This window comes from Mustela erminea, chromosome 10 (assembly GCF_009829155.1).
Source record: "Mustela erminea isolate mMusErm1 chromosome 10, mMusErm1.Pri, whole genome shotgun sequence".
Taxonomy (NCBI): domain Eukaryota; kingdom Metazoa; phylum Chordata; class Mammalia; order Carnivora; family Mustelidae; genus Mustela; species Mustela erminea.
Window position 1 is genome coordinate 12,427,505 of NC_045623.1, and position 13,624 is coordinate 12,441,128.

Sequence of the window (13,624 nt, forward strand, 5' to 3'; positions counted from 1 at the left end):
TGTCTGATAAGGGAACAAATATAAAAATAAATTATAAGAAAACTTCCCTAAAGCCACATAGAAAGAATTCTCAGCACAATAGATATAAAAGACTCATATCAAGGCATATCATTATGAAATTTATGAACACCAGGAATAAAGTGAAGATTCAGAGGGAAGAAACAATTCACACTCAAAGGGTCAGGAATCAGAAAGGCACTAGAATTTGCAACATCAACATTGGAAGCTAGAAAGAGTAGAAAAGGGTCTTAATTCCTGAAGGAAAATTATTAACGACTTAGAATTCTACACTCTAGTGTAACTTTTTATTAGGCATAAGGGTAAAATGAATTCATTTTCAGACATGTGAGGCTTCAAAAAGTTACCTTCTGCACCGCTTTCTCAGGAAGCTTCTAAAGGATGCACTCCAGAAAGACATGGGATGTAAGAGCTAGAGATTCACCACAGAGATGAAGGGAGTTGTCAGGGTGATAGTGTGAAGTCCTGCATAGAGCTAGCTGTGCAGCAGGCCCCGAGAGCAACCAGCAGGAGGATAGAAGTTTCTGGGAAGGGTATTTCCAGGATTTTTTTTTTTTAAAGAAAAAAAGACTTGAGTAATTTTCTGGCATTTGAGTATTTGAAAAATGATAAATGTCTTAGCTGACTCCGTAAACTAGGAGATTATGAAGCATGGCTTCTAGGGAACAATATTTCATAGTGATCATATCGTAACTACTGATGACTGACTTATCAATCATCATCAGTCATGTCAGGATATAGGTTTTTGGGGCGGAAGTTAGGATGTGGAAATTAGTTGTGTAAGAGCTAAATTCTCACATGATGTATTAGAAGTCAGTGGATTATTTCTAAAATCAATAAATTGAAAAATGGCATCATAAACATATTATTTGGAAGTATAGATGTAGGGGCACCTGGGTGGCTCAGTCAGTTAAGCACCTGACTCTTGATCTCAGCTCAGGTCTTGGTGTCGGGGTTGTGAGTTTAAGCCCTATGTTGTGCTCTGCACTACATGTGGAGCCTACTTAAAAAAGGATAGTATGGAAGTAAATACCAAGAGAAACAGTTAAAAAAAAAAAAAAAAAGAAAGTTATTTGTTTTTAATGACTGAAACCGGGAGGAGAAGGAGAGGGGCTGAAGGGACTATTATTTTGTACTTCCTTGTCCTTTGACTTGTTGGATCATTTTAAAAAGTGATAAAATATATTCTTGCATTACTTGGTAAACTACATACTAAAACATTAATGATAAGTTATTTCAAGGAACAATAGGATTAAAGTGTCTCCAGTAAAAGGGAGTCAGATATAGAAAGAAAGAAATAGAAGTTTACCTTTTGTACTTAAAAGGGTTTTTTACCCTTATTTCTGGTTTTGTTTTGTTTTATCCTAGGGCTTCAAAAACAAACCAAAAAAGATGGGCCACATAAAACCAGACTTGATTGACGTTGACTTAATCAGAGGTGAGTTCTAAAGTTGGTTTATGTATTTTATTATATTATTTCATCGTAGTGCTAGAGATTCTTTTTTAGATAACTTCCCTCGATGATGGCCTATTTTAATTTCCAAAGGGAATATTCTTCCCTCATCATTCAGGCCTTGAGATTTTTTTTTTTTCCTTTGCTTTGGTTCTTTGTAGCTGTGTAATCACATTAGGTGAAAGACGGATGAACTTGGAAGCTGCTGTTGTGTAAAAAATACATTGCATAACATTCAAGTCAGCCTGATTTATTTTGAGCTCCTGTCCTAGTGATTGAGGCAAGAAGTTATTATATTTAATGAACATCTAAGAGGATACTTTGTTTTTTTAAAGGATTTTATTTATTTGACACAGAGAGAGAGAGATCACAATTAGGTAGAGAGAGGGGGAAGCAGGCTCCCTGCTGAGCTGAAAGCCCAATGCAGGACTTTATCCCAGGACTCTGGGATCAGGACCTGAGTGGAAGGCAGAGGCTTAACCCATTGAGCCACCCAGGCGCCCTAAGAGGATTCTTTTTAACCAGACAGGTTATGTGGTGATTTTTGCTCTCAGCTGTTTTTAATACAGTGTAAACAAGTAGGCATTAGTATAGTGTATGTAAATATTTGATGTTTTGTTTTATTGTATATTTAAAGGCTCAACATTTGCCAAAGCCAAACCTGAAATTCCATGGACATCTCTGACTCGGAAGGGGCTTGTAAGAGTTGTGTTTTTCCCCTTGTTCAGCAACTGGTGGATTCAGGTGACCTCTTTAAGAATCTTTGTTTGGCTGCTACTGCTTTACCTCATGCAAGGTAATTAGAGGGCTGGAATAAATTATGACAATTTCTTTTTGCTGCTTTTGCTATTAGATAATGCAGACTTTACTGTTCTTACATTTACCTTGAATGAAGGGATATACACCATATGGAGATCTTAGATTTATTTGCACATAGAAGGCAAACCAATTGTCCAACTCATCTTTCTTGAATTTCTTTCCACCTGTCTTACTGGCCAGGCCTTTTCAATCTTTGTTCTGTGTGACCTCTGAATATTGGATTACCTCAAGGTTGGATCCTGGATTCTCTTCTCTAGGTAGTCCCATCAAACCCCTTTGTTTAAACATAGCTGATAAACTGGTGATTCTCAAATTTATATCTTCAGGCCAGATCTCTGCTGAACTTCAAACTTGTAAATCTAACTGCCTGCTTTTAGGCATTTATGTAGAGAGATTTAATAGGTATCTTGAACCTATCATGTCCAACATGGAACTCTGGGATTTTTTTTTTTCCCCGTCATAGTCCATCACACCAGCATCGCCTTGCCTAGAGCACTAGAATAACGTCTACTCTGAGCCTGCTTTCTACCAACCATTCTTTTCACAGCAATTAGATAAATCTTTTACAGTAGAATCCGTATCATGTCATTTTCCTGCTTAAAACCCTGAGAGACTTCTCACTGGTGTTGGAGTGAAATCAGTCCTCACGACACCCTGCAGGGCCCTCCATGATCTGTTCCCTGTTGGCCTCTCAGAGGTCATGTCCTACCGCGCTCCTCCTTGCCCGCTGGAGGCATCATGGCCCTTTTTCCGTGCTGCACACAGAGCTCTTCCTTCTGTTTGAAACAATCTTACGGATTTTCACATGGCTATCTTTTTTGTCATCTTTAAGATCTAAACTCAGATGGAACTTTCACTGGGCAGCCATCCCGATCTATACTTTTTTTTTTTTCTTTTCAGTGTTCCAGAATTCACTGTGTATGCTTTCTAAATAGTCCTACCATTCCCTGGGAATCTATTTTAATTTCTGTTTTACACAACTACCTGATGTTGGCTTTTCTCTTCTCACTACGTGCAGGAGCCCAGCACCTTCTCTTTCCCACTGTATGGCCACTGCCTACTGGGAGTACTTTGTGAAATGGGACCATGTGCACACTCTGGTTATACCCGAACAACAAGGACATAAATTAGAACAGAGTAGGGGCAGGTTGAGTTAGGGTGGAAGGATTTGGGGTGATTTTTGTTTTCTTTTATCTCTGTAGGTTTTTTTGAGTTAAGTTATAGAGGGAAAGAGAAGTGTCTGAATTTACAAATCTGTAAGTTTAATTTTCTAAAGTCGTGTACAGTGCTGTCCAATATAGTTTCTGTGGTGATAGAAATATTCTGTGTCTGCCTTATCCAGTCCTATGTGGCTATTGAGGGCATGGGAATAGTGTGAATAAGGAACCATATTTTTTAGTTTTATTTCGTTGTATTGAAATGGCTGTAATTTTAATGACTGGATAATATTCCGTCATATGGATACACCATCATGGATACACACCATCATTTAAAATGATCATTTTCATGTCTTTGAGTATCTCATATGGATTTGCCATAAATACTTTTTATAGCTACTTAATATTCCATTATATAAAAGTACCGCAACTTATATAACTGTTCCCATATTGTAAGCATTTAGATTGTTCCTGGGTTTTTTTTTTCCTATTAATTATGCCATTGTGAACAAAATTTTCCATATTTTATATTTCCTTAGAATTTCTTCTCTGAAATAGAATTAAGAGATCAAAGAATATAAACATCTTAAGACTTTTAGTACATAAAATCAAATTGCTAGTGGTACACTTCTTTTGGAAAGTAGTGGATGAGAGTGCCTGTTTTACCAGAGTCTACCAGCATTATTATAATTTTAAAGATTGTTACCTAATTGGATATACAAAAGAATTGTGTTTTGCTCATTTGGTCTGCATTTTTTGGGTAGCCTGTAAAGGTGAGGTTAAATATCTTTTCACATGCTCATTATTGAAGAATTTATTTCTTTCTTACTGAGATACATTAAATTATATATGTTAAATTTTCTTTTTTTGTTTTAGGATTTTATTTTTTTATTTGTCAGAGAGTGTGAGAGAGAGCATAAGCAGGGGGAGTGGCAGACAGAAGGAGAAACAGGCTCCCTACTGAGCAAGGAGCCCAATGCAGCACTTGATCCCAGGATCATGACCTGAGCTGAAAGCAGATACTTAACCTACCAACCCACCCAGGAGCCCATATACATTAAATTTTCATATACACCATGGTCTCTTTCTAAACACATATTCTGCACAATTGATTTGTCTTGTTCTCATATCTGCACCACATTTCTTTAATTAGTATAGTTGTTTAATATGTATTAGCATTAAGCAGAAATATTCCTCTAGTATTCTTTTCCAGTATTTTCTGAGGTGTTTTTACCTACTTATTTTTTTTTTTTCAAAATAATTTAGAGTTATTTTATCCTAATCAAAAACAAATAATTTGGAATTAAACTGTAATCTCCCGCTTCCCATGAAGATATAGATATATTTGGGGGGAATGGGAAGAAAATAGATCTATCTCACCTTTTAATCAAGTCTTCTGTTCTATTTCCCAGTAAAGCTTTGTGGGATTTTTATTTCTTGTGAGGCCTGCTTAGATCTTCTCAAAGTTAAACTCAAATTTTTTTTTATTGTGGTAAGATATACACAATATATAATTTACCTTCTTCACCATTTTTAAGTTTACAGTTGGTGGCATCAAGGCCACTTATGTTGCTGTGCAACCATCACTACCATCCATCTCCGAACTTCATCTTTCCAAACTGAAACTCTACCTATAAAACAGTAATTGCCTGATTCTCCAGTTCCTCCTGAAGCTCAGGCCCCTGGCAACCATTCTATTTTCTTTTTCTGTGAATTTGACTACTTAGATACCTCATGCAAGTGGAGGCAGGGGTATTTGTCCTTTTGAGCTTGGTCTGTGGCACTTAGCCTGTTTTTAAGGCTCAGCCATACACAGCATGTACGCTTCCTTCTTTTTAAATGATGAATAAGAATCCATTATATGTATGTCCCATATTTTGTTCATATACTCATCCATCAGTGGACGTTTCAGTGCTTCCCCATAAAAGTGAAATATTTGTTTTTATTTTTGTTGTTGCTCCCGCAGATACGACACTTTTTTTGTTTTATAAATTTCAACTGGTTAGTGCTATTACATTTGAAAGCTGTTAGTTTATGTTTATTAAGAATACTTCTGCTTATGGCATTCTATTAAACCCTCATTAATTTTAATAGTTTTTCAGTGCTTCTTTCACATTTTCTAACCATACAGCCATGTTGCTGATAAATAATGAAAATCTGGTCTCCTCCTTTTTCATACATTTCATTTGCTATGATTGAATTAGTCAGCATTTTCAGAGCAGCATTAAGTAGTAACAGTAAGAATGCTCATCCTTTTGTTCCTGGTTCTGAGTGTCTTTCTCAGTATGATGCGTGTTCATTTCCTCTTTGGTATATTAGGGACATTTTTATATTCCTAGTATTTTAGAAGAGATTGACATTTAAGATTAATTATAAATCAGGAACAAATGTTGATTTTTATTGAATGCTTTTTCACTATAGGAGTTGGCCAGACTCACAGGTTAAAGGTATGGTCCTTCGTAAGATTCCCCCCACTTCAGACACCAGCCTCACTTTGGGAGTCCCCAGTGCTACCCTTACTTCTGACCCACTGGCTACAGTTTTGAAGGTCCCCTACTGATTCCTTTGATAATTCACTAGAATGACTCCTAGAATTCGGGAAAGTGCTATACTTATAATTACAGTTTTATTAGTTTTATTATTCTAAAAGTTATATTGGATGAATTAGAAGAGATACATAGTTTGGGAGGATTCCAAACAGGAAGTGTTCATCATTCTCAGGGATTTGGTACACTTTTTGCCATGATGGGTAGCAATACTAATAGACAATTGCCAATTGGGGATGCTCACCCAAGCTTTGGTATCCAGAATTTTTACTGAGGATTTATTATATAGACATAACCAGTTGAGTCATTGGCCAAGTAGGCAACTCAGTCTTCAACCCTCCCTCTTACCTCTCCCCCAGGGGTCAGGCTGATACACTGTGGCTCAAAGCCTCAACTCTCTAATCACATGGTTGGTTTCTCTGCTATGGCTAACCCCGTCCGAAGTCACCTCGTTGGCATGAACTATCAGGTTTGGTCCAAGAGGCCCTCTGTGAATAAATTCCATCACTTGAGAAATTCCAAGGATTTAGAGGTTACCTCCCAGGAATCAGGGACAAGGCCTTTTACCCAATTGTCAATTGAGATAATTTGTATATATGTGACCCAAATTGCATGTTATTAAATTATCAGATTAAATCATTTCAGTCTACAAATATGTAAATGCCTACCATGTGTATACATGTATTGTTCTACCAAGGCTCTGAGATATTTTTCCTTCCAGCATAAACCCTGCATGGTTTCGGTGAATTATTCAGATTTATGGTATTTTAATTACTCATTCAACAAATATTTAGTATCCATTATGTGCTACTTACTGATCTAGCTATAGCAGCAAGCCAAATAGATGAAAATCCCTTCATTTACAGTGCCTGCCTTTCAGTAGTGAATTTCTGTCCACATTCACAAGCCAGCAAGGTTTGTAGTTTATTGTTTTGGTGCTATCATTGTTATATTTGGGTGATAGGGTGTTAGGGTATGAAACAAATTTGCTAGCTTTTTCTCCACATAGGAATAGTTGATATATCACAAGAATTATCCTTATGTTAAAGTCTCAAAGAACTAATTTGTGAAATTATATCTGGATTTTTTGGGATGTAATTTTTTATGTTTTCTGTTCCTTTCACCATTGATTCTTTGGACAGTTCATATGCATGTACGAAGAGGCAGTATATAGCATAGTCATTTAGAGTAAGGACACTAGAGCCCAGTTGCCTTGGTTCAAATCCCAGCTTTGCTAACTGCTGCTGGTACAGGTGTGGGCCTTGGAAAAATACTGTGCCTCTGAGCAGAACAACACTTCGTAGTATGTATCATCCAGCATTTAGCTGTTTGGTGGTGGAGAGCCTTTTGAAGTATCTAGATTCTTATACTGACAGGAAGGCAGATCCTTCAAACCCATTATTCTTCTCTTGCTCTGACCTAAGGCCTCAAGTTTTCATTCAACTGATGTGCAGGTGGATTGCACTGTTGAATATTATGTGCTTTTTCCTTGTACTTTTCAGATTGATAGGGTTTTGTAACAAAGTTTATGCAATTGCTAAGATTAGATATAAAAATGAGCCTTTATATTTTACATTTTGAAACCTCTTCTTTTCAGTTCTAGCACTCGTGTTGTATTTTATGATGCCTATTGTGAATGTAAGTGAAGTGCTTGGACCCTTGTGCCTTATGTTACTCATGGGAACTGTCCACTGTCAGATCGTGTCTACTCAGATAACAAGGCCATCGGGAAACAATGGAAATCGGAGAAGAAGGTAAGATGAGAAATTACACTTGGTAGTTGTTTATTTTCTAGGAGAGGCATTGTACATGCTTACAAAATCCTCAAAGAAATTAATTACAAATCTTCTGTTTTGCATGCCTTTTGAAATTATTTTTTTGGCTTTCACTTTTCTTCCTGATGATAGGAAACATTGTCATGACCTTGTAATTCCAGGTGAGATTTTGTCATTCAGTTCAGTTGTTTAAAAGGAAAAATCTGATACTATATTGTACTTTATTAAAATTTACCTTAAATAGTGATGTTGAAAACACGTTCATCAAAATATAGTCTTAATCAAAATTTGGTGAAAATTCACTGTATAAATATGGGTATTAGTACATTAGGTTAGTGCTACTAAAATTTTTACCTTTTTTTCAATGGTATATAATAAAAATGGATTTCTAAGTGTTCTGAGCTTTTAATAGGAATTTGACAGTTCTACACATTGAGGTCATGGCATGTTTTTATTGATTATGTGCTATGTGTGGTTTGGAACTGTTAAAGTTTTTTGTTTTTTGTTTTTTGTTTTTTTTTATATTATCATTCCTCAGAATATCTGTAGATTTTGTTCCCCTAAACAGTTACTAAAGATTTTTTTTAATTTGGTGTGATGAATTTCAACATATTTATTCTTATTTTTGAATGTTATTTTCAAAACTTTTTTTCAAAAAAAGGATTCCTTGATAATTCTGTTCAATTAATTAAATTGAAAAATTGAATTGAATTGAAAAAATCAATTGAATGATTTCTAAGGAAATCACATGCTATGTATCCCATTGGTGATTTATAGGATATATCTTTTAACTGCTTCAGGTAGCCATACAAAGTGATCAGTTGCTATTATTTTGTGTTCTCTTATGAAGTGTGTCCAATGCATTGATTTTTGACATCCATATTTAAAGGAATTGTTCCTTCTACTAGTAGTGTTGAGTGTTCCTGAAAAGACTGTTGGTCATAGGTGCGAAAATTTTCTTTTAATAATATTTTGAAATATCAGTTCCATTTCCTTAAATATTGAGCAAAATGAGGGACACCTGGGTGGCTTAGTGGGTTAAGCCTCTGCCTTCGGCTCAGGTAATGATCTCAGGGTCTTGGGATTGGGTCTCACATCACGCTCTGCTCAACAGGGAGCCTGCTTCCCCTCTCTCTCTGCCTGCCTCTCTACCTACTTATGATCTTTCTCTCTCTCTCTCTGTCAAATAAATAAATAAAATCCTTGGGCACCTGGGTGGCTCAGTGGGTTGGGCCGCTGCTCAGGTCATGATCTCGGGATCCTGGGATCGAGCCCCACATCGGGCTCTCTGCTCAGCAGGGAGCCTGCTTCCCTCTCTCTCTCTCTGCCTGCCTCTCTGTCTACTGTGATCTCTCTCTATCAAATAAATAAATAAAATCTTAAAAAAAAAAACTATAAATAAATAAACAAATAAATAAAATCCTTAAAAAAAAAATAAATATTGAACAGAATGATAGCCTAAGACTTTGGTTTGAAATCCAGTTTTGCTCCTCAGTCAGAAACATTCTTGCATGATTTATCCTCATTATATGAAATTCACTGTAATTCATTTCACATTGTAACCCATTGGTATCAATTTCTGTAGGGATATTTAGGGCAGAAATATAAAAGTTCTTGAATAATCTGAAGTTGTTGAATTTGTGTGTGTGTGTTTGTTTGTAGAAAATTACGGAAAACTGTCAACAGTGATGGGAGCCGAGAAAATGGAAATAACTCCTCCGATAAAGTCAGAGGAGTAGAAACTTTGGAGTCTATTCCCTTTATTGGCGGTTTTTGGGAGACTCTCTTTGGGAACAGGTGAGAAAGTATCACACTGGAATGTTTATTTGATTTTATGTTCACATCAGTGTTAACCTAGTATGTAATCTAAGTAGGAGAACACAGTGTAAGCATATTATAATTGTGCTGTGAGCATTAACGGTTCTAGAAGGATTTGCTTCCTCCATATATCTCCACTGTCTGTCAGGTTCCCCATAAGTCCAGGATTCTACCATAAAAATTTCATTCTATTTAAGCTTTAATGACATTTTAGATCACAAGTTTACAGAAATATGAATACTTAGAAGGGGTAAATATTTTAAACCATATTGGCTGACATCTTGAGGGAGAAAAGAATTTTAAAAGGATCAGGTATTTTTCAGTGTGAAAGCTGATACCTCTTTAGAAATGGCATGCAGGAAGCTGGTGTTGATGGGCTGTAGGTCAGAAAGGGAAATGGATCCAAGACAAATTCTATCTCCTTCACAATTTTACAGTGTCATGACAACACTAGTATGACTTGAAGAAATACTTATTTTGTCATCTGTTAATGACTATGACTCAAAAATAAAGTGCTCTTCCTGCTCCTTTTTCGAAGATGAGGTACACGTTTCCCCCTCCTTTCCAAAAGTAGAGAGTTCCTGTGAAGCCTTTCGCAGGCCGAAATGGAATAAAGCAATGAAGCAATTACCATGAATTTATACAGAAGACGTTTTTGAGCCTTCTCAGACCCAAACAATAGCCCCTCTTAGGCTTTTCTGATACCTTAGGTTGCATCTTGCTAAGGGATGCATGAAAGAAGTGGAGACAAAGCACAGATGCTCCCAGATGTAGTTCAAAGCCATGTTGGCTGGATGCTGAGAAGCTGAGTGTAGCTCCTGGGGCAGGAGCTCCAAGGGGCCTCCCTCGCTGCTGCCGGGCATGCGGCTTCTGTCACAACTTGCTGTAAAACAAGTGCTGATTGCTAGTTGCACTTTGCACCTTCTCTTGTGAAAGCAAAAATCCTCTTCAGAGTTCTTCTGGTTAGCCAACACTGGTCCTAATGTGGGTCTCTCAGAAAAGCAAATTTTTGATTTACTTTTGTGAACTTTAGAAAGGTGGGGGATGCCTGTATATATTCACATACTTTTCTTAAGATAGGTTATACTCTTTAGTTGGGGTTCTTTGTGCTGAACGTTGTGTGCCCTACTGGGCATCCCTGTTTTTTGGTGATTTTACTCTCTAATCAGGAAGATAAGAGGATGATGCAATCATAGCAATGTAAAAATATCTGAATATTACCTGCTGACTAAAGGCCATGCTGTTCAGCAGACGGAATGATTTTTCAGAGGGGAAGTAGTCAGCAGGAGTCTTGAAGTCAAGAATTGCTGGTCTTTGAGGGAGAGGACAGGGAAGACATTTCTTCGAGTGACATAAACAGGTGATGTGAGGTAGGCATTGGCACCCTGTCTGAGAGGGTGAAGGGAAGACTGAACCCACTTCCTTGCAAAACAGAAAAGAAGAGGCTTACTCTTGAAATTAACTATGGTGCCTCTTTGGAGACTAGAGATACCTAGGCAAGCCAGAAGCCTGAAAAATGGGGTTTCTGAATTTTCTTGATTTCCAGAATAATACACAGTTGACCCTTGAGTGCAGGGGCTAGGGGTGCCTGTTGACTGGAAGCCTTAGTAATAGTATGTGAATAGTTGATAAACACACATTTTGTGTGTTATGTGTATGATATACCGTATTCTTACAATAAAGTGAGCTAGAGGGAAAGGAATGTGATTGAGAACATCATCAGGAAGAGGAAATACATCTGTAACGCTATATGGTATTTTTTTAAAAGATCCACGAATAAGGAACCTGCAGTTCAAACCCATGTTGTTTAAGGATCAACTTGAATTCTTCAAATGCAAATGATTTCGTGAAAGATACTACTTTTAGAAAACAAGCTAGTAATCTTTTTTTTCTTTTTTAAAATTAGGAGTAAAAGAGTAAAACTAATCAGTAACAAAGGGACTGAAACGGACAATGACTCAAGTTGTCTGCATCCTATCATTAAGAAGAGACAGTGTCGACCAGAGATTAAAATGTGGCAAACAAGGGAGAAAGCAAAATTTTCAGATGGAGAAAAGTGCCACAGGGTAAGAGTTAGATGATTATATATAAACATATATTTATATATAACAAAATCTTTCCTTTCCTGTGTAATATTTGGCCATTCTTAGATTCTGCTAGAGATGTCAAGTAGATTCTTTTTTTTTTTTTTTTTAAGATTTTATTTATTTATTTGACAGAGAGAGATCACAGTAGACAGAGAGGTAGGCAGAGAGAGAGAGAGGGAAGCAGGCTCCCTGCTGAGCAGAGAGCCCGATGCGGGACTCGATCCCAGGACCCTGAGATCATGACCTGAGCCGAAGGCAGCGGCTTAACCCACTGAGCCACCCAGGCGCTCTGTCAAGTAGATTCTAATAGGGTTGTGTAATTTGTCTTAACAAAAAAGTGAAATGTGAAACCACATAACACAAAAAGGAGAATAACACACGAGGACTGTAGTTTATTCTTTTAATTTCTGGAACGAGAGCATGTTATTTCTTTGGCTGCTGACCCAGCCTCAGCAGTGGGCCGGGAGGTATCATCAACAGATCCATGGAGAGACCCCTGGCTGTATTGCAGAGATGTAGTGATGATATGAGAGGGGTTTGGGAGACTATCTTCTAGGTGTAGCCGAGATGGTCTATCTCTGAAACTACCCTTCAATTGCGTCATCTTAAATATGTTCTCATTTGTTAGATGGTGGCATGTAGTAATTACAAAAATAGCTAATATTCTTGAGCCATTACTGCAACTAGGCACTATCCTGAGTGCTTTATACATAGTAGGTCAGCTCATTGTTCTCATAGCTCTGTGAGATAGGTGCTTTTATTACCGTCACTGTTCAGACGAGGAAATGGAGCCTCAGGTTAGTGACTTGCCTCCAGTTACACGTTAGTGAGGAGAAGGGCCGTGCCCCAGACACAAGCCTGTGCTTCTATCCTCTATGTAGTATGTCCATGAGCCTGTTTAGTTCCAAGAGAGTTCACTGTTTTTCTTTACTGAGACTGGAGTAATATATAGGCTTGTTCACTTTTGGCTTACTTGCATCATTTCTTAGTTTTTACGTGCTTTTTTTGTTTTTGCATGTGCGGTTTACTGGAGTATTTTGGGCTGTGCCCTGGGAAGAAATTGCTGTTCTCTTTGTAGGAGGCTTTCAGGCGACTGGGGAATGGGATTTCGGATGATCTGTCCAGTGAGGAGGACGGTGAAGCCCGGACACAGATGATGATGCTACGTAGGAGTGTGGAAGGGGCCTCAAGTGACAACGGCTGTGAAGTGAAGAATAGAAAATCCATACTTACCAGGCACCTCAACACTCAGGTAATTTTGAGTTTGTAAAAGTATCGGCATCGATCCCCAGATCACTGAATAGTCACAAGATGTTGGACATGTTTTCCTTTTGTTGGTTGGCTTCATTTTTGTCAGGTAAAGAAAAGCACTCCCAAGTGGTGTCACACGGCTCGGGATTCGGATAGTCTGGCAGAATCAGAATTTGAATCGGCAGCCTTCAGTCAGGTAAGGTAGCCTTCTGACAGGTGACTGTTCCAGGCCTGGTCCCCAGTGTCATATCTTTATCCATTGCTTTTTTTATTGGTTGTCCTAAAATAGTGCTTCTGTCAGCCTGGCCTCCCCTGCCACCGCCTGTCTGTCTACCTGTCTGGCAGCTTTCCTGTAGCCTTTCACCCCCAAAAAGCAAAGAGCTGTTTCACTTTGACTCTCATCTCAAAAGCATCCTAGATGAGATGAGGCTCAGTAAGGGCTTGCTAGTCCCCAGAGGACGAGAAGGCTCCCTTATATTGACTTGGAATGTGGGCCTTATTCTCAAGCCTCATTCCTGTCTTCCACCACTGAGAGGTGGGAGCAGCAAATCTCACTATTGTCCATTTGGAAGGTTACCATTCAGAGGTGAATGGGGTAGATGGTGGGAGTGTGAGTTTTGCTTCGATTGACAAGGCTGTCCGGGATGTGGAAAAACTTGCATATTTATGTTTGTCCTGCAGGAGAGCCGCACTGTGCACC

General features: G+C 38.0%; 1 protein-coding gene across 9 annotated transcripts in view; it reads left to right on the forward strand.

Moving 5' to 3' along the window:
• Positions 1-13,624, forward strand: part of PHTF1 (putative homeodomain transcription factor 1) — a 66,458-nt gene that overhangs the window by 18,026 nt on the left and 34,808 nt on the right. For 7 of the 9 annotated variants that reach the window (XR_004289766.1, XR_004289761.1, XR_004289762.1 and 4 more), the window contains exons 4-10: positions 1,387-1,456; positions 2,109-2,267; positions 7,591-7,747; positions 9,431-9,565; positions 11,493-11,652; positions 12,752-12,925; positions 13,031-13,120. Coding sequence is in view for 1 of the 9 variants with exons in the window: in XM_032360939.1 (XP_032216830.1) it covers positions 1,387-1,456; positions 2,109-2,267; positions 7,591-7,747; positions 9,431-9,565; positions 11,493-11,652; positions 12,752-12,925; positions 13,031-13,120 (945 nt within the window). In the remaining 8 variants the exon portion in view is untranslated. The remainder of the gene's footprint in view (positions 1-1,386; positions 1,457-2,108; positions 2,268-7,590; positions 7,748-9,430; positions 9,566-11,492; positions 11,653-12,751; positions 12,926-13,030; positions 13,121-13,624) is intronic. The other 2 variants (XR_004289767.1, XR_004289768.1) reach the window with 2 other exon arrangements.